The sequence below is a fragment of the Callorhinus ursinus genome, unplaced genomic scaffold (genome assembly GCF_003265705.2).
Source record: "Callorhinus ursinus isolate GAN/ISIS: 27379988/994484 unplaced genomic scaffold, GSC_fseal_2.0 scaffold11, whole genome shotgun sequence".
NCBI lineage: Eukaryota > Metazoa > Chordata > Mammalia > Carnivora > Otariidae > Callorhinus > Callorhinus ursinus.
The window spans coordinates 44075656-44098624 of record NW_027397073.1 but is presented as its reverse complement, the minus strand read 5'-3'; the positions used below and the strand labels follow the sequence as shown (position 1 = coordinate 44098624).

At 40.0% G+C, this 22969-nt stretch overlaps 1 protein-coding gene across 4 annotated transcripts in view; it reads right to left on the bottom strand.

Annotated features, from left to right (window-relative positions):
• The window catches only part of CHST9 (carbohydrate sulfotransferase 9), a 251748-nt gene that overhangs the window by 187135 nt on the left and 41644 nt on the right, over positions 1–22969 (bottom strand). For 2 of the 4 annotated variants that reach the window (XM_025886848.2, XM_073898377.1), the window contains exon 2: positions 14557–14767. In XM_025886848.2, coding sequence (XP_025742633.2) covers positions 14557–14662 — 106 coding nt within the window. In that variant the 5' untranslated portion in view covers positions 14663–14767. Of the gene's footprint in view, positions 1–14556; positions 14768–15421; positions 15518–22969 lie in introns of those variants that run through there. The other 2 variants (XM_073898376.1, XM_073898378.1) reach the window with 2 other exon arrangements.

Below are 22969 nucleotides of genomic sequence, written 5' to 3'. Positions count from 1 at the left end.
GAGGAACAAGGAAACTGGAGGCATCCCAAATGGCAGCGAGGTCTTTTGGTGGGGCAACTGCCTCAATAGTGAAACGGGACAGACTTCGGAGAAAAATGAAGAGTTCGGCTTTGTAGCAGTAGTCTGAAGAGGGAATTAAGGATGCAGCCAGAGAGCAGGAAAACTCGAAGAGTCTGTCCTCGTGGACGTCAAGGGAAGTGGCATTTGAGGGCCCCTGGTGTCTAATGCCACAGAGAGCCAAGATGAGGAGGACTGGGCAAGATTTAGTGGATGTTATAGCAGCAGGTTACTGGGACCAGCGGTTGATGGGGGCAGACTGCAGCAAGGGGAGGGCGAGGAGAGAGTAATCAAGTGGGGATGGTGATTACACAAAATTCTTTTAACATGTTAAAGGGGAGGAAGTAGATTAGTGGAAGAGGGAAACAGTGGTTGAAAGATCAGATATTTGACTTGTGTATTTTAGACGCGTGAGACTGAACCATGTACAAATACAGATATAAGGAAGTGCTGGAGAAAGTGATGAAGACATGGAAAAAGAGAATATATAGAGGATGGGCAAGATCACTGCAGAAGCAGATGCCTTGGGAGACAGAACATGAGTGGGATGATGAGGAGAAGAAAGATGGAGGAGGAGGAGGAAGTAGGAGCAGGGGAAAGATGGAGGAGGAGGAGGAAGTAGGAAGAAGCTAAGAGAAGAGCCAGAGATGGGGTGGAAGTAGAGAAGCCCACTTCTGTAGCACTACTGTTAGCAGGAAGCTCTGAGAGTTTCCTCTGATGCTATCTCTTTTCTGTGAAGTAGGAGGAGGGGCGACTGGCAGAGAGACATCGGAGAGATGACATGCTTGGAGGGCTGAAGAGAATAGCATTTCAGAAACTGTCTCTCTGGAAAATCGGACAGAAAAACCTCAAGAGGCACAGAGGAGGCAGGCAACATTAAGAGCCCATCCATTTATCCTGTACCAAACTGTCTCATGTAATTTTCTATTACAGTCTGTAGTTGCCAGAGATAAAAACAGACAGCCAGACTGATCTTGAGGAATGACACCATGAAATGTAATCTTTCGTGAACAGGGAGTTGATGAGGCTTCCTCATGACCTGAGCAAAACACTCCCACAAGAATATTCCAATTTCATTATGGGACTCCATGAAAAGCACATTTTCCCCCAACACTCTGGGCCTAGAAAAGTTGGGGGGCCTGGCGAGTGCATATAGCTATTCTATTGGGAAGATACCGTTCCATTAATATGATAATCATTCATTAAATGATTTGGGGGTTATACATATATCCCTCTGTGACTGTATCACGTGAATAATCACTCAAAAGTTGTTTAATTCTTCAGAAGAGGCAAAATGAAATATCTAGAGCCACGAAGTTCACAAACAGATCCCGAAGGTTATGATGACACCCATGATTGATACACTATGAGTCATGCATAAACTGTCAGCTGTTCTGTCTCTGGAATCTCTATCCCAATTCTTTCCACTGATGTCTTAACTGGGGTCTCCTATGTTTCAGGCACTGTGGTCCTGACCCTCCCAGTGGGCCTCCAGTCTGGGGAGATGAAAGCCAATGTTTACACCCTAGGCTGACTCACTCCACGAGAGATGGAGGTAAAAGCTGGAGAATAGTAAAGGGGAGACTAGTGATTAATTCTGTTTGATTAGCACATAGTTACTTTCAATCTCCTATATACAATTCAGTATAACTTTTGGCAATCTGTGACTCAGGGAAACAAGAGAGAACACATAATGAAAACTAAATTCTATTTAGAAATAATCCCTGTTTACTCTTTGAATTTTCTACCTCTTCAACCTGTGATGAAAAGAAATGTAGAATACATTGCTTCCAAAGACATTGGTTCTGCACTGTGAAATTTCTTTTGAAGTCTGGGGCTGTTACAGCACTAAAGGTCTTCTCTGTGATGGCAGATTTTTTCAGTTGGAGAACAGAAACCATATCCTTGCTCCTGGTGAGGCATCTGGTTGCTAGACTTCTCGACTGGATTTTGGAATGGCTATGTTCAAGACACTCTAGGAAACAAATCAGTAATTCAAAAGTATTCTTGAGTCCAAGAGGCACAGGAAGAAAGAGGAAGGCAGGGGGAATCTCATCTCAAGGGGAAAGCAGGAGGAAAACATCAGAAGGGAAAGGGGAGAAGAGCATTGCATGGAAAATACGCAGTTATCAGGAAGCATGTTTTAGAGCCATTTTGTTATTATTGGTGATACAAATTTAAGCCTTTGAGTTGCTCCTTTATGAAAGAAGGCTGCGATTAGATGACACTTTAGCAGTTGAGTTTATTTTTATTAGGAAAATGAGAGATTTCGGACTGGGTGGTATTACATACCAAATCAATACTAACAGGAGTTAACCTGCCTATCGCCGTGAATTATTTAGTGAGTAGGTCTTTACACTCACACTCAAAGTCCACACTAATGACCTAGTAATTATTTTAATTGATTCTCAATGAACTGTTAACTACTCTGTTGGCATACCAATAAGCAAGAAGCATTGTGAGAGCAGGTTCTGTGCTCTCTATTTGTATCTTTCCATCCATAATTCTAAATGGAAATCTGTGTTTCCAAATAAGTATTTCTGTATCCATTTTACTAAGATTTATCATTTAACATTTGTGGTATTTTAAGAGGTCCCAATTTTCATTTGTGTGAGGAGAAGAGAAGATACAATATGGAATCAGAATCTTGAAGGGGATGTTATTTTGGATAATATGCAATTTGAGCCCTTATAGAAAACTCTCCAACATGTGGACAAAGATACCATACAAGAACGTTCTTAGTAGGAAGTTGTGTGATAGCAAAAAATTAGAAACAACTTTTATGCACCCCAACTGGGGAATGGATAAATCAATTACAGCATATTCACATGATGAAATATTATATAAGGTAGCTGGATTAACGAAAGAGGTGCAATAGAGGTGCAATATGTTAATATAAATAAATCTTAAAAACCTAATGTTGAATGAAGAAGCATGTTGCCCAAGGGTATATACAGATAGACACCCTTTATAGATAAGCTAAAAACATGACCAAGGGATACATATGTTAAAATTATAGAGACATGCAGAGGAATGTCATGATAAACATCAACTTTAGAATGATGCAAGGAACAAGGTGTGGAAATCAGAGACAGAAAAAAACCCATAATCTGGAGAGATGAATTAACCTGTTCAAAACCACGAAACAGGCTAGAAGTGAGTAGTGAGAGCTCGGTGCTTGCCACTACAGACTACTAACCCCAAAATGGACAGCTCCTGAAACTGGCTTTGTTTCTTAGGTTCTTCCTCAGACCTAAAATGACAGCCCCAGGGGACTTAACACCATAAGGGACCTTAAAAAGTCTTATCTTCTGCAATTCCTCACTTAGGTTTTGACTTTTCCCAACAACATGTCTGCCAAATGATGATCCAGCCTTTGTTAAAAACAAACCATGGCAGAAGGAAAAATAAGCCTCTCCAAGTAACACATTCCTAACCTCAAGGAAGACATTCCAGGATATCCTGGAGAAAATCCCCGCTAAACCAAACACTGTAACTTCTGAAAAATCCAAAGTTAAGTGCCAGCCTCATTTGTCTTCCAAGTTTAGCTGAGCTTGGTTCTTGGTGTGGGTTGACTCATTCAGCAAGGACTTGCTGAGCACCTACTATGTGCCAGGCACCATGCTAGACACTAGGGCATAGCAGTGAACTAGGCAGCATCTTGTGGTCCATGGTATAAAGGAGCCTCATGAAGGCTCCTTTCAGTAATCCTGCTTTGAGAAAGATGGCAACTTACGGAGGGTGGGAAAGAAGAAGATATGAGCCAGAGTGTATTTGTTAGGACTGTTTGAGCTACAGGTGACAGAAACCCAATTTGAGACTACAGGGGTTCAGAGTATGTTACCCCAAATATGCCACTTTGGCATATTGACTACTTTGAATTAAACTTACTTAAGAAGCAGCTGTTGCTACAGAATTGTCAAATCACTATTTTTGTACACCTGGGACTAATATAACATTGTAAGTCAGCTATACTACAATTTAAAAAAATAAAAGAGAGGAAGAAACAGCTGGTGCAGGAAGGTACCCTCCTTTGTTTCCCTGAAATCAGGAAATATAACTCCCACGTGAAAGGTACCCTCCCTGTACCAGGAGGTTAGAAGGCATTCTTACCACCAGAGTTAGGGAATTTAGTGCTGAAAAGACCATATAAACAAACCTTGTTACATCTTTACCAACTTACTACCCCAAGCCCAAACCCCTGTGTCTTATCAATTCCTCATGTATTTATTGTTTGTCTAAAAGTTATAAAAACTGCCTTCTTGATGTGGGAGTACACACACACACACACACACACACACACACACACACACACACACGGAGGAATATTACTCAGCCATCAAAAAGAATGAAATCTTGCCATTCCCAATGACATGCATGGAACTAGAGGATATTATGCTAAGTGAAGTAAGTTAATCAGAGAAAGACAATTATCATATGATCTCACTCATATGTAGAATTTAAGAAACAAAACAGATGAACAGGGGCGCCTGAGTGGCTCAGTCATTAGGCATCTGCCTTCGGCTCAGGTCATGATCCCAGGGTCCTGGGATCGAGCCCCGCATCGGGCTCCCTGCCCCGCGGGAAGCCTGCTTCTCCCTCTCCCACTCCCCCTGCTTGTGTTCCCTCTCTCGCTGTGTCTCTCCCTGTCAAAAAATAAAAAAAATCTTAAAACAAAACAAAAAGAAAAAAACATGAACATAGGGGAATGGAAGGAAAAATAAAGTAAGACGAAAATAGAGAGGGAAGCAAAACGTAAGAGATGCTGAACTCTAGGAAACAACCTGAGGGTTGCTGGAGGGCAGGAGGAGTGGTGGGATGGGGTCACTGGGTGACGGGCACGAAGGAGGGCACTTGATGGAATGAGCACTGGGGGTTATATGCAACTGATGAATCACTAAATTCTACCTTTGAAACTAATAATACGCTATGGGTTAACTAAACTGAATTTAAAAGAACAACCACAACAAAGAATGAACTGGAACAGAAAAAAGCTGCCTTCTTCTTTGGTCATTTCTTTGAGTCTCATATTTTTATGGGGCTCTAATACATATGAAATTCACTTTTTTTCTCCTGTTAATCTGTTTTATGTCGATATAATTATTAGGCCAGCCAAAGAACTGAGAAGGGAAGAAGGGAAAAAGTTTTCTGCCCCTACAAGCCCCCTGGAGTATGAGGCAGCAGCAGGGTTGAATCTTGGAATAAGCTGGTCCAGCAACAAAAACACTTGCTGAGGCTCTGTCCACAGCTCTGTTCTTCTCCTCCTGACTGCTTTTCTTCTCGCTCCAGCCTAGTATCGTCAGCTCTTCTGGCCCGCATGGTAGGAAACAGCCACATGTGCTTCTGAGTTTTGTACCATACAGGTTAGGCACTCGTGCCCATTCTCCTGGTATTGAAAACCAAAATCCCAAGAAAGGGAATCATTGGTTAAACTTGCATCGGCCACCCATTCCTTGGACTAGTCATTTGTTGTCACCACCATGTGTGGTATACTACAAAAGATGGGCCTCGTACTGGCCAGGCGCCTGTCAATGGACCAAATGAAGTGTCCACTGTAATACTACAAATATGGGCCTTGTACTGGCCAGGCGCCTGTCAATGTAGGAGAGGAAATGAGCCCCCCAAAAGAAGTGGCGGTAGAGGACAGCACTCTGAAGAAGGGTGACTGCTGAGCTGAAGCAAGAGCATTACTGTTTACCTGTGCTGAAAACATGTTTGGAAACAAATGTATTTAACTTACTACTAGATTTTTAAAAATCTCTGTTGATTGGATTGACCCTGTAGCAAAGCTTGGCTGCTGAATGTTACTCAATTTCAGAAAATTTTAAGCAACTTTGACAACTATTACTCCTTCATTTCTAGCAGTATGGCTTCTGGGGTACGAGGCAAAAGCACCCAGGAACACAGCAGACTCAGAAGGCTGGAGCAGAAAGGCCAGGCGAAATCCCTTGGGCGAAGCAAGTTACAGGTGGCTGGGTGAATAAGAATAACCCTGAATTTGGGGGGCACTGGGGGTACATAGTGAAGTGAGGATTGAAGTCAGGACGTGGAAGTTGGGGAGAAGGGTGGAGATACACTGGCAACCAACACAGAAGCTCCCTGCCCTTGAGAGGCTTAGACTTTACTGAGAGAAGTGGGCCATATGTAAACATAAAGCATGACTCGAGATTGGAATAAGTGCCATGAGGTCAAATTAGGAAATAATAAAAACAGGTGCTGGAAGAGAAAACACCAGAGGGTATCTATTTTACATAAGATGTTGAGAGAAGGTGATATTTAAACTATACCCTGAATGATAAGGAAAGCCAGCAATGAAACAGCCAAGGAAGACAGAACAGTTAACGCAAAGGCCCTGAGATGGGCAAAGATCACATAAAAGAAGACAGGATACAGTGGCATTCAGAGATGAGCAGACACAGCAGGTGCTCATTTGATTAAAAAAAAAAAAATGGCTGCAGGGGCACCTGGGTGGTGCAATTTGTTAAGCATCCAGCTCTTGGTTTGGCTCACGTCGTGATCTCAGAGTAGTGAGATCGAGGCCTGTGTCAGGCTCCCTGCTCCACGTGGAGTCTCTTTGGGAGTCTCTCTTCTTCCCCCTCTCCCTCTGCCCCTCCCCACGGCCCTCTCTTTCTCTCTCTCAAATAAATAAATAAATCTTTTTAAAAAATGGTTGCCATCCTCATCAAAAGTGGAGGAAGTAAATCAATGAGTGATTTTTTTTTTTTTTAAGAAAACAATTCTATTTTGCTGAGTATGTGATTGACTGTAAAGAGAAAGTCCTTCCATGTTTTAAGTGGCTTGGCTTCAGCTCGGGTATACAAAGATCCCCTGGGAGAAAATACAATTTCAATACAGCAACATCACAATCAGGATGAACAGCTTGATTCTGTAGGAAAAGAACATACTTTCTCATCAGAGAGACTCCAGAGAAAAGAATTATGTCAATCCAGTCTAGTTGCAAAACTTCATATGCCACAAAATATACTTAGTTTGAAAAAAAAAGCAAGATGAAATCTCCTTAGAAATACCAAAGAACGATGCCAGTTTGCTTATGAGTTTCTGAAGCAATTGTCTGAGAAAAAGCAATAAGGTGGCTTTACTTTGCCTCAACTCAGAAGCTTGTAGCTACTACGTTTCACCCTCACACACTCGTATGAGGGTTAAAACAAAACCTGGGTCTAACACTAGCAGAAGAAAATATTAAAAGTAGCTATTTGTTTCGGCTATGCTGCCATTGATAATAGCATGTAGGATCTGAATAGAACCCTGGTCTACAGGAAGTCTACATCAACTGACCAAAAGAACATACTTTCAGGCTAAGTATGTTGGGTATCGGTCCTACAAGAGCCTGGATTGGTGACAATCAGTTCCGGGAAGGTGGGTTTATAGCTATATGAGTCTTTCCCATGTTAGCTATGATAATTCTTAGCTTAGATGCTAATGTTGAACCTTAAACTAAATTCAGATATCACTACTTATTTAGTGTAAATCAGAAAGAAACTAGTAGAAATCAGGAAAAAATGTCTACTTAGAGGTATGAAAGAAAAGTCAAACAAGTTTCTGTTTAAGGTAATCATGTGAAAATACTATCAATAAAACAACCAACAAATTATTAGTCTTGGCAAAGCCATCTTGATAAAGAAAAACAAAGCTGGAGGCATCATGCTCCCTGATTTCAAAATATATTACAAAGCTAAAGTAATTAAAGCTCAATGGAACAGAATAGAGAGCCCAGAAATAAACCCACGTTTATATGGCTAATTTACGACAAAAGGAGACAAGAATATACAATGGAAAAAGACAGTCTCTTCAACAAATGGTGTTGGGAAAACTGGACAGCCTCATGCAAAAGAATGAAACTGGACTACTACCTTACACCAAACACAAAAATTGACTCAAAATGGATTAAAGACCTAAAAATGAGACCCGAAACTATAAAACTAGAAGGAAATGTAGGGTAGTAAGCTCCCTGACATATGTCTTGGATGATGTTTAAAATCTAACACCAAAAGCAAAAGCAACAAAAGAAAAATAAACAAGTGGGACTGCATCAAACTAAAAACCGTCTGCACAGAAAAGGAAACCATCAACAAAATGAAAAGAACTCAAACAATTCGGGTGCCTGGGTGGCTCGGTCGGTTAAGCCGTCTGACTTCGACTCAGGTCATGATCCCAGGGGGGTGGGATCGAGTCCCACATCGGGCTCCCTGCTCAGTGGGGAGTCTGCTTCTCCCTCTCCCTCTGCCCCTCCCTCCTGCTCATGTCCTCTCTCTCTCTCTCAAATAAATGAATAAAATCTTAAAAAAAAAAAAGAACTCAATTCAATAGCAAAAAACCCCCAAACAATCCGATTAAAAAACTGGAAGATCTGAATAGACAGTTTTCCAAAGACATAGAGATGGCCAACAGACATATGAAAAGATGTTCTACATCTTTAATCCTCAGGGAAATGCAAATCAAAACCACAGTGAGATATCACCTCACACCTGTTAGAATGGCTATTTATCAAAAAGTAGAAATAACAAGTGTTGGCAAGGATGTGGAGGAAAGGGAGCACTTGTTCACTATTAGTGGGAAAATGAATTGGTACAGCCACTATGGAAAGCAGTATTAAGGTTCCTCAAAAAATTAAAAATAGAATTACTATATGATTCAGCAATTCCACTTCTGAGTATTTATCTAAAGAAAATAAAAACATTGCTTCAAAAAGTTACATGTACCCCTATGTCCACTGTAGCATTACTTACAGTAGCCAAGATATGGAAATAACCTAAGTGTCCATCAATGAATGAATAAAGAATATTACTTAGCAATAAAAAATAATGAAATCTTGCCATTTGCAATATGGATGGACTTTGAAGGTATTAAGCAAATGAAATAAGTCAGACAGAGAAAGGCTAATCCTGTATGATCTCTCTTACATGTGGAATCTAAAAAAAAAAAAATTAAGAAAAACTCAAGCTCACAGATACAGAGAATAGACTGGTAGTTGCCAAAGGTTGGGGGAGGAGGGATTGGGAGAAAAAAGTGAACTGTTTTGTTTTCTTTTTAGTTTAAATAGATTTATTTAAAACCCTGGTCCTGAATAAAAATGCTCAGAAGTTGTTTAGATAGATTTTTACAGTGTCGGGTAAATCCAGGGAACAATTTTAGTTGGAACAGATGAGACTAAATTTGATCCTGGAAAATCTCAAGAAAAGTAGTAACATAAGTTATTCAGTGGGATCTGTTTGATTTTCACTAGTTGGCATATTTAAAATATGTGTATATAACTTCACTACATAACAGGGGATTTTATTAGAGGTGTACATTTCTAACACAGGTTTCATACAAGAATAACGTACATCATATTTTAAAAGAGATACAGAGTAATTGTTAATGGTTCAGAGGAGAGGGACCTGGATCATCTTCTCACAAAAATGGTTAAAAAAACTGGGGTTTCATATGCCATGAAAATGATCTGGCCATGCTGTGGAAGAAGGGTGAGCCAGTACTCACAGGGACACAGCTAGAACAGGTAAGCATAATTTAGGGAGGCAAGTTCTGGCTTAAGATATGGAACTTTCCAAGGAGATGGCTATAAAGATGAGTGGATGCCTGGAGGAGTAGTGGATTCTTTGCCCCCAGAAATATTCAAACACAGTCTATGTAGTCATTTGGCTGGATGCTGAAAAACCAAAGGAAGCATTATGTACCTGCCCATACACCAATACTATTGAGCACCTACCACATGTGTGCTCCATGCTCCTACCACACCAAGGTAGGTGAGACAGGCAAGGTCCCTGTTTTCATAGAACTTGTAAAACAGCACCCGATGCAGACAATAAACATGAGAACAAATACTAACACGAGGCGGTTGCTGATTAGGAACATTTTGGTGATGGAAATGAGTAAGATGGGGGTGCTGACTTGATTGGCTGTGGAGGCGCTTGGCTGACTGGCTGCTTTGATCAAAGCAGGTGACATCTGAGCTAAGGTGGGACAGGTGAGAGTTGGGAGAAGAACATCCCAGCTTCTGAAACAGTGAGAGTTGAGAGCTCTGAGCCAGCAAAGGGTTTGGTTTGCTGAGAGACCAGGGGTGACGCTGGGAAGCACTTTGAGAGAAGGGAGGGTGAGGCAGTGGAGGCAGGCAGAACTACATCCCACACAGCTCTGTGCATCCCAGGGAGAAATTTTTGTTGAAAAGAATGAGATATAACTGAAACATTTTAAACAAGAGAGTGATATAATTGATTTATACTTTTAAAAAATTAGATGGTGTACAAGATGATCTATACATTCTTTTCTAAAGCTGAGATTCTGACCCTATTAGGATAGGGTCCTCACCACGTCTTACTGCACATAGCAAACACCTATGTATCACACCTTTTGGTATTTGTTCTCTTTAACACTAACCCTCTACCTGTAGGAAGACGGCACCAAATTGCAAATTTCAACAGTCGCTGGGGAAAAGTGACCCATTCTTGTGATTTATCCTGAACTGGCCTTTGCCATTAGCGCATCTTTCCGGTAGATGTATCTGTTCTGTTCTGGTGCTCTGTGCCTGCGAACCCTGCCCCCTCCACCCCGCCCCGGCAACACACACCATGCCCAACGCTTCTACCATCAGCTCAGCAATGCCATCACTGACAACCGATTGGGCCCTTCTGGTCCCAACTCATTATTGTGCAGCATCCTGGAGGGCCCGTCTCTTCTGTCACAATGGACTGTCCTTTTGTACCGGCACCTTGGCCTGAACTCAAGGCCATTTTCTCCCTTACAGTCCATGAGACCTGAGTTGCCTTGAGAACGGGGATTCTAGCTGGTTCCCTACTATATCTGGGTATTCACCAGTGTGGCACCTATGATCGTTAAGTCTTTAGAAAATGCTACTGAATGAACGGATACCCTGACCTTGGAGGCACCCTGCCTAGACCAGAGATCCTTTTGGACACCAACTCTCCTCTCTGCACTCAACTGGATCATCCTCCTTCCAATTCCTACACTGTGCAACACGCTGGCTCTGTGCCAGTTAGACTGTCCTAACTGTTTTAACTGGAGTTGGTACTGAGCCTTTTTTTTTTTTTTAAATCACGCAAGGCCCAAGCTTAAGATTGTTCTCCTGAATTGTGGTTGAGTCTTAGTTTTGATAACTCCAAAAAAGCTAGTCCTCAGATGTTCTGCATCATTTCCAGAATAAGAATAAAAGTTCACATTCATTGTTCCCTACTACTTGCCAGGCATCATGCTAAGTCTCCTTTAATCCTCCCTACCACCCTACATGGAAAACATTGTAATCCCCATTTTACAGATGAGGAAATTGCAGCACAGAGAGGCTAAGTGACTTGCCCAGGGTCACACAGCTAACAAGTAGATCCGAGATTTTCCAAGATTCTTTTGAATATGAAACTTGCATTCTTAACAACTTAGGGGAAAGATTTATAAAATAAAATTCACAATAATACATCCACATTAGCATAAAGAAATGCATAATTTAATTGGTGTGGTATTGCAAAATGGGTGTTATTATAGAACTCTCTGTTGTATAACTGGATAGATTTTACTTTCTTTGTCACATATTTTTCCTCTTCACCTCCAAAAACTTTGTCTATTCATAATCTTTACTAGCATATCAGAGCATATTTAAGATATCTTTGTAACTCTAAACCATTTTATTTTAACAGAAGAACCCAGGAAAACTAGAAAGTCTTCTTAGAAAATAGCCCAGATCTTATTAGATTTTAAAGGTCTCAAATACAGGGTATGAAAAGAACCTAAGAGTTCCACACACAACTGAAATGTATATGAGATCAAAAATCATTCAGAGTTTTAAAATCTGCTCTATTGGGTGACTGGGTGGCTCAGTTGGTTAAGCGACTGCCTTCGGCTCAGGTCATGATCCTGGAGTCCTGGGATCGAGTCCCACATCGGGCTCCCTGCTCAGCAGGGAGTCTGCTTCTCCCTCTGACCCTCTTCCCTCTTGTGCGCTCTATCTCTCATTCTCTCTCTCTCAAATAAATAAATAAATAAATAATAAAATCTTTAAAAAAAAATCTGCTCTATTTACAGAGGGTCTCAGGAACCAAAATAAAGTCATCTTCCACAGTTCTTTGAGTGATAGTTCTAAAATGTCCAAAAGACAAAATTTTCATTTTTAACTTAACATCAAAGCACACATTCAGATATTTTCTGCTTTAAAGAGAAATTTCCTGTAAAAATGACTGATGCTTCCGATGTTATCTAAAACACATATAAAAAGTACACCTGTACTGGTCTACCTGGAAAACTAGAGAATTACAACCCAGGGCACTAGCCTGGGATAAGGCAGAAGTCCAGATGGAAGTCTTATTTAAAAATAAGAAAAATAATAAAATGTTTCTTCAGTAAGATAGTTATCTAAAGGAATGTTGGTTCTAACATTTACACTCACTATCATGAGTAGATTGTGAAATATTATACAATTCATTTAAGACATACAGAGAATCAGAGAAAGTACTAGCAAATTACAAATACAATTTAAGTTATAGTATATTATTATAGTACAAGCCCATTGTAACTGGGGAAAATAATTTCCCAACTTGGAAAAATTAGGAACTCAATTAAGAATCCAACTTGCAGAAGAGGTTACACATCTATGAACTTGTGAATAGCTTAGGTTTACAAGTCAGTATCCAGACTGATACTATACCATGGACTTTGCACAAACACAACCAGAGCCTTCCTTCTACACCTAGACCTGCACAGGTGAGGTCGATGATAAGTTCCTTGCCTACCCAAGCCTCAGCTTTCTCATCTATAAATTTAGAATATCACACCATAACATTTCTCCCAGAGTTCTATATATATGAATATATTTCCTTTTATAGATTGGAACCCCGTTGTGATACTTCCCTTGTGAACCTTGTTAGGAGGCTATGGAATTAGCAAACGACCCAATGATGAGATCTCTGATTCTTCCCCTTTTGCTGCATTCCAGTCTATAGTCTGCAATGATTTTCAATCTATTTATTCACCTTTTTATCACTCATTCAACAAACACCTACCGAGAGCTTACTATGTGACAAGATCTCCACTGCAAGAGAAATCAACCTCTATACTTTATTATAGATGGTTTCATGAAATATTATGTTATGATAAATTACTATAGTAATATAGCAAACTTAGAAAATATTACAGTTCATGTAACTTATAATGGGAATTAAGAATAAGTTTTGACAATGTTACATATCCTCTAGAAAATAGTTATATGCAAATTCTTTTCACAGGAGTTACTATATAAGTTAAATAAATCCAAGGTGTATATGAGGCTAATCCAAGGAAGGGATTTAGAAACGGAAACAACTTGAAAAATTATCGTATTTGTGACTCAGTATTGAATTATCTTTCAGAGTAGTTTCTTTAAAGATTTTATTTATTTATCTAAGAGAGAGAGAGAGCAGGGGAGGAGCAGAGGGAGAGGGACATGCAGATTCCATACTGAGCAAGGAGCCTGATGCGGGGCTTGATCCCACGACCCTGAGATCATGACCTGAGCCGAAATCAAGAGTCGGAGGCTTAACTGACTGAGTCACCCAGGCGCCCCTCAGAATAGGGTTTAATATCTAGAGTGATTTAAAAATAGGCCACAATTGGAAGGAATTAAGAAATTGTTCTTCTGTTTTTACTTTATTTTCCTTAAGAGTCATAAGCCATTGGTTATTTCTACTCATGGAAAACAACTGATTTTCACAACACATATATGTATATATTTCTGTAATGTTCTAAGACATTTCCTTTAATCATTATAAACATAATCCATTTTAACAGTAATTGAGTGTTTCCAATGTATGGCAATGGCAAACTAGAATGATGTAAGTACGAGTATAGAAGGAATTGGCAAACTACTGCTTGTGGACCAAATCCAGCCCAATATTTGTTTTTGTAAATAAAGTTTTATTAGAACACAGCCAGGTCTGTTTGTTTACATATAATCTATGGCTGTTCATGTGATACGTTGGCAGGGTTGAGTAGCTGTGATAGAAATGGTATGGCCTACAAAACCTAAAATATTTTTTATCTAATCTTTTACAGACAAGGTTTGTGTACTCTTGCTTCATAATAAAGGCATTATAGAATTTCCATGCCAATTTTGAGTACTGACACAAAAATTGAAAAGGAATTAAAGGAGATATTTAGTTGTATATTTAGTTCCTTTTAGACTTGTGCCCAATGCATATCAGAGGTAGGACAGATGCTACACATTTGAGTAGACAAATTCTCTAACAAGCAGTCCTTGCTGGGCTAATGGGCCACACTGTTTCCCCACTGATATAATAAAAATTCCAAGTGTTGTCCCGTCCACAGAACAAACGCCCACCACAACTTCATAATCACCCTTTCTTTTAGGAGCTGGGAATTATAGTTTGTGTCTATTTTTTGTTGTTGTTGGAAATACTGTGACATTCTATAGTTCTGAAAACACTACAGCTTGTTTCATTGAAAATGACCATTACAAGTAAAATAGAAAAAAAGAATTGTTACCTGTATGTTGTTCTTCAATCCAGACTTGCAAATACATGAAGAGGAGCAGCCCTGCTACTCCAAAAATGAGCACCGAGAGGAAGACTTGTTTGGGGTTCATGACCATTTCAGATGGCTGCCTTTCTCCTCATTTCTGAAGACCACATGATTTGTTTTTCCGTAGAGCTTTGGTCCTGTCTTGTTCTATTAAGCACTCCTTCCATGAAGCAACCTAGAATTTTTAAAAAATCCACATTGTACCTTGCTGATGACATTTCTTTCCCAATACAACATAAATAGGCAGCATATCAACGCTAGTGAAGACGTAGGTGAACTGGAACACTCTGAAGACAGAAGGGACTGTAGGAAATTGTCCCTAGAATGGAAATTTTCTGTCATAAACTTAAGAATATATTATCCTACCATTAATAAGTAACACCCTCACAATTAATTAGGTGCAGTTTTGCCAGACTTAAGCCACTCTATGCTAGAAAGAGTAAAGCAGGTTCGGTTTACCTTAAAATGATTGTGAGGGGGAAAGAAGACTATCAGAGTAGATTGTTGAAGGAGTTTTGAAAAACATGTTTATAGAATAAAGGGGGAAAATCACTTCCTGACTGAAAAATATATAAAAATGGAGGGTTCAATCTATCATTTCCCTCTCATGTAAAAGTAATAATTTCTCCAACTGAAAGGGTACATTTAAAATCCCTCCAGTGCACAAAAGGATAAATATTAAAAGGTCAGATTTAAAGGGCTTCTCCCGTAAGAACATGGGAGTACAGAAATCGACCTCAGATTACAGAAATCTACCTCCGTAATGAAAGGTTTAAAGAAATATTGAAATGACGCTGTTTTAGAACAATCTCATCTAGTGTAATCTTACCCTTTTACTTTTTGTAAGTCACATCCACCTTTGAGAATCTAATGAAAATGCAAACCCTCTTAGACAAATATAAACACACACAAAATCTTGCATAAAGAGCAGGATGATTAGCTATTGTCACTGGAACCCAAGTTAAGAAGCCCTGCTTCCCATGAACTGCCACGCAAATACGCAGTCACCTGCATGGTGAGCTCACATAGTCCAGCTAATGAGGCCAAGGTCATGGCTTTCATCTAACACTGGCCAAAGACCTTGACTCTGTTCTTTGGCCACAGACCACGCCTCCTTTTTGGATGAGCTGAAAGTTTTCTCACTGTGAGGACATCACATGCACTGCTGTGTCTAAAAATGATCTCTCTTTTTTCTCCAAATATGCCTCAAGAACTTCTGGGAGAATATTGATTTAGCCTTTTTAAAAGGCGTTTGATGAGGGCCCCTGAGTGACTCAGTCAGTTGAGCATCTGCCTTCGTCTCAGGTCATGATCCCAGGGTGCTGAGATGAATCCCACATTGGGCTCCCTGCTCAGCAGAGAGTCTGCTTCTCCCTCTCCCTCTGCCTCTCTACCCACTTGTGCTTTCTCTCTCAAATAAACAAAATCTTAAAAAAAAAAAAACAAATCCAACAAATAGTTAAAAGTGTGTATGCAGGACAAAAAAAGTCATGATATAAATACATTTTTTTCTTTATATTTTAATTATTACCCAGAAGGGGCCAGAGGAAGAGCAGTGATTATGAGAATTACCTGAGGAGTTTGTTAGAATCCACTTGTCTGAGTCACCTGAGGAAGGGGTCACAGTTTTTCATGAGGGCTTCTGAGCATCTCAAGCATTTTCTTTATTTTGCTAGTAGAGTAAGTTTTTAAATAAGTAGAACTGAAAGTATCATCATACTGCTATTTGATGGGTGGTGCTTTACTCTTATATTGATTCAAAGCTAAAATCTTATGGGCTTTTCAAACATATGCAACAAAGAACAGTTCCTGAGGGAGAGCTGCAGTCTGAGGTGTTCCAAGATTGGGTCCCTCAAGGGAAACTACGAGAAGCCAGCTTTCTCTTGTCTTGATGCTGCAGTTAAACAACGAACAGATATAATTCCTGGGTGCACAAGAAGATTCAGTTAGGAGAAACCAGTTAAACAAAATCCAGTACTAACAGCAAAATAGCTGTTTACAAGAAGAAAGAGATTTTTACAATCTGTCTACATAATTAAAACTTATCTCAGAAGAAAGGGGATAGAAGAAAACGCATAAATCAGAACAGAGCCACGAACCTGTGGGAATAGTAGATGTGAAAAGCCAAAAGAGAGACTCCTTGAGGGTTTGCAGAGGAAAATTATTACCTACGATGCTGGAAAGAGATGAAGAATTTGCCCTTCCTTTCTTCGGGAGATGTTGCTTTACTCTGACATATCCTCCTGGGTAAGAAGTCAGGAGAAAAGCCATAATTGTTATTATGGCAGATGTGAGTAGGATTGAGTGATTAAAGCCACAAGGCAGAAAGGCAATCTGGTGTAAAACGAAGAGATACGTTTGATTTTCTCCCATCTCAGTCCATTAACCCAACGTTGGCATTAGGAAATGGCTCTCATTAAACAAAGGTGAGGCAGGAGGGGGGCGGGCAGTATTGCTTTAAGCAAACCTGAAGGTCAGTTGTGATGGGAAAACACACCTATTTGGAGATCATACATCTACCTCTACGCCTGCAGGAAAAGTGCAGACTACTGGAGATTGAAATTACTTGGAATAACGCTATTTTATGTACAAGCATTATACATTTCCACGGTCAGAGGCTTCCTGTATTGCATTCAACTCCTTCCTCTCCCCAGTCGTAAACACAGTACCTTGAACCTAACCAGTACTCAACAGTGTGCATTGTACTGAACTGAATTTGGAGCTCCAATAACAAAATACAGGCAAAGTAACTAATTTTCTAGTTGTACTTGTAAATCCTTAGTCCTAACTTCCAAATGGAGAAATATGGACTATTAAAATCCTGAAAGAGGAATCTATGTGGCTTTGTTAGAAAAAAATACATATTTATTTTATTTGCATATCCTATTAATTTATCCCAAACTAACACAAAAAGATACGTAAAAACGATTGTTTCACTACATTATCTCTTTTCCAACGCTTTAAAATCATTCAAGATGTTCAACATCATTAATCCTCAGGGAAAAGCAAATCGAAACCACAATGAGATATCACGTCAAGCCTGTTAGAATGACCACCATTAAAAAGACAAGAAATAACAAATGCAGGCCTGGATGGGGAGACAAGGAATCTGTCCACACTGTTGGTCGGACAGTAAACTGGCGCAGCCGCTTAAGGAAAACTGCATGGAGGCTCCTCAAACAATTAAAAACAGAACTACCCTATGATCCCGCAATTCCACTTCTGGGTAAATGAAAAAACTTTGTCAAAGAGACATCTGCACCCCCACGTTCATAGTAGTGTTATTACAATAGTCAAGACATGGAAATAACCTCTGTCCACTGATGGATGAATGGATAAAGAATATTACTCAGCATATTCTTATTATTCTTTTTAAAAAAGATTTTATTTATTTGACAGAGAGAGCGAGCATGCATGCACAAACTGGGGAGCGGCAGGCAGAGGGAGAGGGAGAAGCAGGCTCCCCGTGGAGCAGGGAGCCCGATGCGGGGCTCCCGGGGCTCGATCCCAGCACCCTGAGATCATGAGCTTGGCTGAAGGCAGGTACTTAACCGACTGAGCCACCCAGGTGCCCCTATTCTTATTATTCTTAAGGTGCTGTGCATCTTAAACTTACACAGTGCTGTATGTTAGTTAAATCTCAATAAAACTCAACAAATTATTTTAAATAACCCTGGTTTCCAATAGAAGAATTTTAGGACTTTAGTGTGCTAATTATTAGATGGGGGCAATTTATTTTTTTATTTTAAAAAATTTTTTTAAAGATTTATTTATTTATCTGGAGAGAGAGAGTGCACCAGTGGAGGGGAGGGCCAGAGGGAAAGAGAGAATCTCACACTTACACAGGGCTCAGTCTCACAACCCTGAGATCATGGCCTGAGCTGAAACCAAGAGGAAATTAGGGGTTGTCCAGTTGGGCAGAAGTCTACGATTTTAGGGAGGGAGTTATGAAATGTAGAAAGGACGGTTTGGAACAAATTGGCATAGACCAGTTTTGTGTAGAAGAACCCCAGAGTCAGGAGATCATCCGTCCTTACCCTCTACCTTAGTGGGACCTCAGCAGTCCTTGCCAGTCTCTATCTTTTCCTCATATTCTGAGCAAGTAAGAGACCATCAGGGATGAACTTCTTCAATCTTCCACCTGCCCTCACCAAGTTTACTACCATCTGTCCTCACCCATAATTCTTTGCCTCAATCTCTTCCAGACTACTGTGAAACTCAATTCCATCAATACCATGCCAGCCTGGATCTTATCCCGAACCTCATCCCCCAGTGACGTCCTCTGTAACCCCTCCAGTGACTGCCCTATTGCTGTCATTCCCAGATGAGCCTGAAAAGAGCACTCTGCCCTGATTGTCTCCAGTGCCCATCTCCCAGCCATCTCTCCCCCCACAGCTGCCCAGGAAGCCAGAAGACGTGAGGAGGCTCACAGGTGGTGTAGGGACTGAAAATTTATAATCCCCCGGGGTTTTATTTTGTTTTGCTTTATCTTATTCTGCTTACCTCCTCTATGAATTTCCTGTTTGTATGTCTTCCCCATTTTTCTTATTGATGTGTAGCTCCTTTTGCACTTGAGATGGCGATTCTCTGTCAGTTACAGACATTACAAAAATCCTCCTGTTTGACTTTTTCTTGCCTCCCGTCCTCCCCCACTCCCTTCCCTTGCTGGTGGTGTGGTTGTCTTATTATGAAGTTTTAAATAAAATTTTGTCATTTTTTCCTTCTTGATATATCAGCTAGAGTCTTGAAAGAAAGCACAGGGTATACTCAAGCGCATGAAATTGTGGAGAGGTTAGTAATGGGGCAATTTCCAAAGACTGATCAGGGTTCTGGGAAACCAATAAAGGATAGAGTGGTTCCCAAGAGTGAGGAAGAGCAACCACTCCTAGAAGTGAAGACAGGAAGTAGAGAGCTATTCTTGGAGGGGCTGGGAGGAGAGGGCTGGCTGACGAGAGCTGTCATTTATTGCACAGGGAAACAGACAATATGCTGTATTGGGGTGTTGAGCGAACCAGAAACATCACTTTCCCATCCTCAATTTCTTTCTGCCCTTAGGACTATGTCAGTGACTCCTGTGTGGCAAACCCTGTTAAAAGCCTGAGGAGATCTTGTCATTTGGGAAAACATGGATGAAACTCGAGGGCATTATGCTAAGTGAAAGAAGTCAGACAGAGAGGGACAAATACTGTATGACCTCAGTCATACATGGAATCTAAAAAAGCCCCCAAACCCCAAAAACCAGGGAGACTTTTTATGCAGCACATTCTGGTGAGCCTCCCAAATCACAAAGCAGGCTAGGGCATGGTAGAGATGGGAGATAATCAAGTTTGTGTTCTTTATGAATTTTTCAAGATAATATTCCTTATCCTCAAATATTAAAATTATTCTCCTGCATTTCCTTTCAAAAGTTACAAAGTTTTACTCTTCATATTTAGTAGGTGAATCCACCTGGAATTTATTTTTGTGTACATTGTAAGGCATCCATTCCATATGGATACCATTTGTCCAACTCTTTTGAGGTTATCATTTCACTACTGATTTTTTTAATGCTGATTTTGTTATATTTCCAATTCTTATATATGTTTGCTACTGCTTCTAGATATTATTCTGTTCTATTGGCCCAATGTCATATGTTTGTACAAACATCTGGGTCTATCTCGGAGGGATGGAAAATGAATCTGATTACTGGTTTAATTTTGTTAATGGTTATTTGTTTATTCATTCTACTTTTTTGAGTCAGCTTTAGAAAATTACATTGCCCACACAACTATCATTTCCTTTTGGTTTCCAAATGTACTGGCATAGAGTTGTTCATGGGATTTTATGATTTTAAAGACCTCTCCTTTCCTAATATTATGTATTTGTGCCTTTTCTCTTTTCTTTGATCATTCTTGCTAGAGATTTGTCTGTTTTATTTAAAAGTATATGGCAATTCCTCTCTCTCTTTTTTTTTTTGGTTCGTTTGTTCTCTATTTCACTGATCTCTTCTATCTTTATTTCCTTCTTCATTCTACTTCATTTCTTTAGGGATATCCATTGTTTTTTTTCAGTCTTTTAATTGAAAATTAGTTCATGTACTTTAGATTTTTCTTTTTTATAAAACACTTATATAAGGCCACGAATTTCCTCCAAAACCACTTTAGCGGCAAATTGCCTTTTTATGTGTAGTATTTTCATTGTCATTCAGTTCTAAATATCTTGTAATTTAAATTGATTTTGTCTTTTTTTAAAATGTTTTTTATCCTCCTTGTGTTAGACTTAGAGTTTTCCTAAAGTTATCTAATTGTCTCTGTTCCTTTCTACTTTCTTTGAATCCATAGGTTTTGTTAGTTAAGCAGTACTTTAAATTAAAAAGTAAAACTTTCTTAGCTATGAATTTTTCTAATAGTTTATAGTTTTCACAGGAACTTCAGCATGCTTTAAACAGACACTGAATTATTTCCTCATCCTGACCATGTTTGAGATTTTCTGTTTAAATTCAATTATTTAAAAGAAATATTTATTATTAATTATTAAGTAAAGTTGCTGGTATCAATTTCTGTGTTCAGTGTTAATTTTTGAGTGCTACACCTTCTTAGTTCACTTTCTTTCTTGTTGAACTACAGCCTTAAATATTTCTTCTAGTGAATATCTGAGAGTTAAATTATCTTTGATTTTGTATGTACAAACTTATCTTATTTTTGCCCTCATTCTGGAATGATGGTATGGTTAAATGTGAATTGAGGTTAAAAATTATTTTCTCTCAGCACTCTGAAAATTACTAACCATTCTTTTTCTTTCTAAACTGTAATCTGGGTTAATTTTTCTGAGCAATTTTTGTATTCTTTCCAACACTGTATACTTTTATAGTATCCCAATTTCTCTTTCTCCATATCCATTTGTTCTTATTTCATTTTGGTAGCTAGGATGCAAATAAGAGGGCTGAAAGCTATCAGCAGAAGCGAGAAGAAGGGACAAAAGCAGGGAAGGAATGTGTTTTGTTTTGCAGAACCAACAGTTCCAACCAAGGAGATGCCCAAGTAGGTGTTGACACTGGTAGCCCCTTACTAAATGAGCCAGTTTGAGGGGTGCCTGGGTGGCTCAGTCAATTGAGCATCTGCCTCTTGATTTCGGCTCAGGGTCTTGATCTCAGGGTCGTGGGGTGGAACCTGCCCTGCATAGGGCTCTGTATTCAGCGGGGAGTCTGCTTGAGATCCTCTCTCTCCCTCTCCCTCTGCCTCTGCCCCTCCTCTCTGCATGCCTGTGCTCTCTCTCTCTCAAATAATAAACACATAAATCTTTAAAAAAAATGAGCTCGCTTGAGCTGGACTAGAGCTGAGGACCTGTGCAGAAGCTCCCTCGAGTTGTCCTGAAGTTACCGTTAGCTCACTGTAATATGAAGATCTCCTGCGATGGACAAGTTTTCTGCCATTTTTTGAACACACGATGTAGGCACCAGCACATTGACATGCTAGGCATGCGCAACTGAACTGAAGTGTTTGTGTAAGCTTCCTCTGTCCCCTAAATACACTGCATAACAGCTTCCTGCACTAACCCCATGGAGAGAGGGTGCTTTGAAAGCAATCTCTCTGTCTCCACACTCCTAACAAACAACAAAAGGTTCTTTGCTTTCAACATTTCTTTGGATTGTGTTCAATTTGGTGCACCCCAAGTGGCAAACCTCTCGAGTTTGGTTACATTTTTCCTCTGCTTTTCGCGTTTGTGATATTGTTATTTGTAATAGAAAATATATATTGGGTCTTCCCCCCTGTTTCTCACACAGAGCTCCTAAAACCCTTAACATTTCCTCAGAGATAAGTGATAAAGGTGTTGGGGCCCCTGGGTGGCTCAGTCGTTAAGCGTCTGCCTTCGGCTCAGGTCATGATCCCAGGGTCCTGGGATCGAGCCCCGCATCGGGCTCCCTGCTCCGCGGGAAGCCTGCTTCTCCCTCTCCCACTCCCTCTGCTCGTGTTCCCTCTCTCGCTGTGTTTCTCTCTGTCAAATAAATAAATAAAATCTTTAAAAAAAAAAGTGATAAAGGTGTCTTTTGTTATGTTGACAAGGTGACTTTTGCAAAGCCCTTAGATCAAGTAAGGGTGGGTGCTGGTTGCCAAGGGAACTAACCTTGATGGAGAGTTGGGACTTTCAGGTCTCAACCCTTGACCTCTGGGGAGAGGCAAGATGCTGGAGGTTGAATCAGTCACCAGTGGCCAATAATCTAATCAATCACTCTTATGTAATATTAGAAGCCTCCATAAAACCCAAAACAACAGGTTCAGAGAGCTTTTAGGTTGGTGAACCAGAATGCATCCATATGAATATGACACACTCCAGTTCTGTGGGGACAAAAGTTCCTGAGCTTGGGACACTTCCTTGCCTTATGTACTTCATCTGGCTC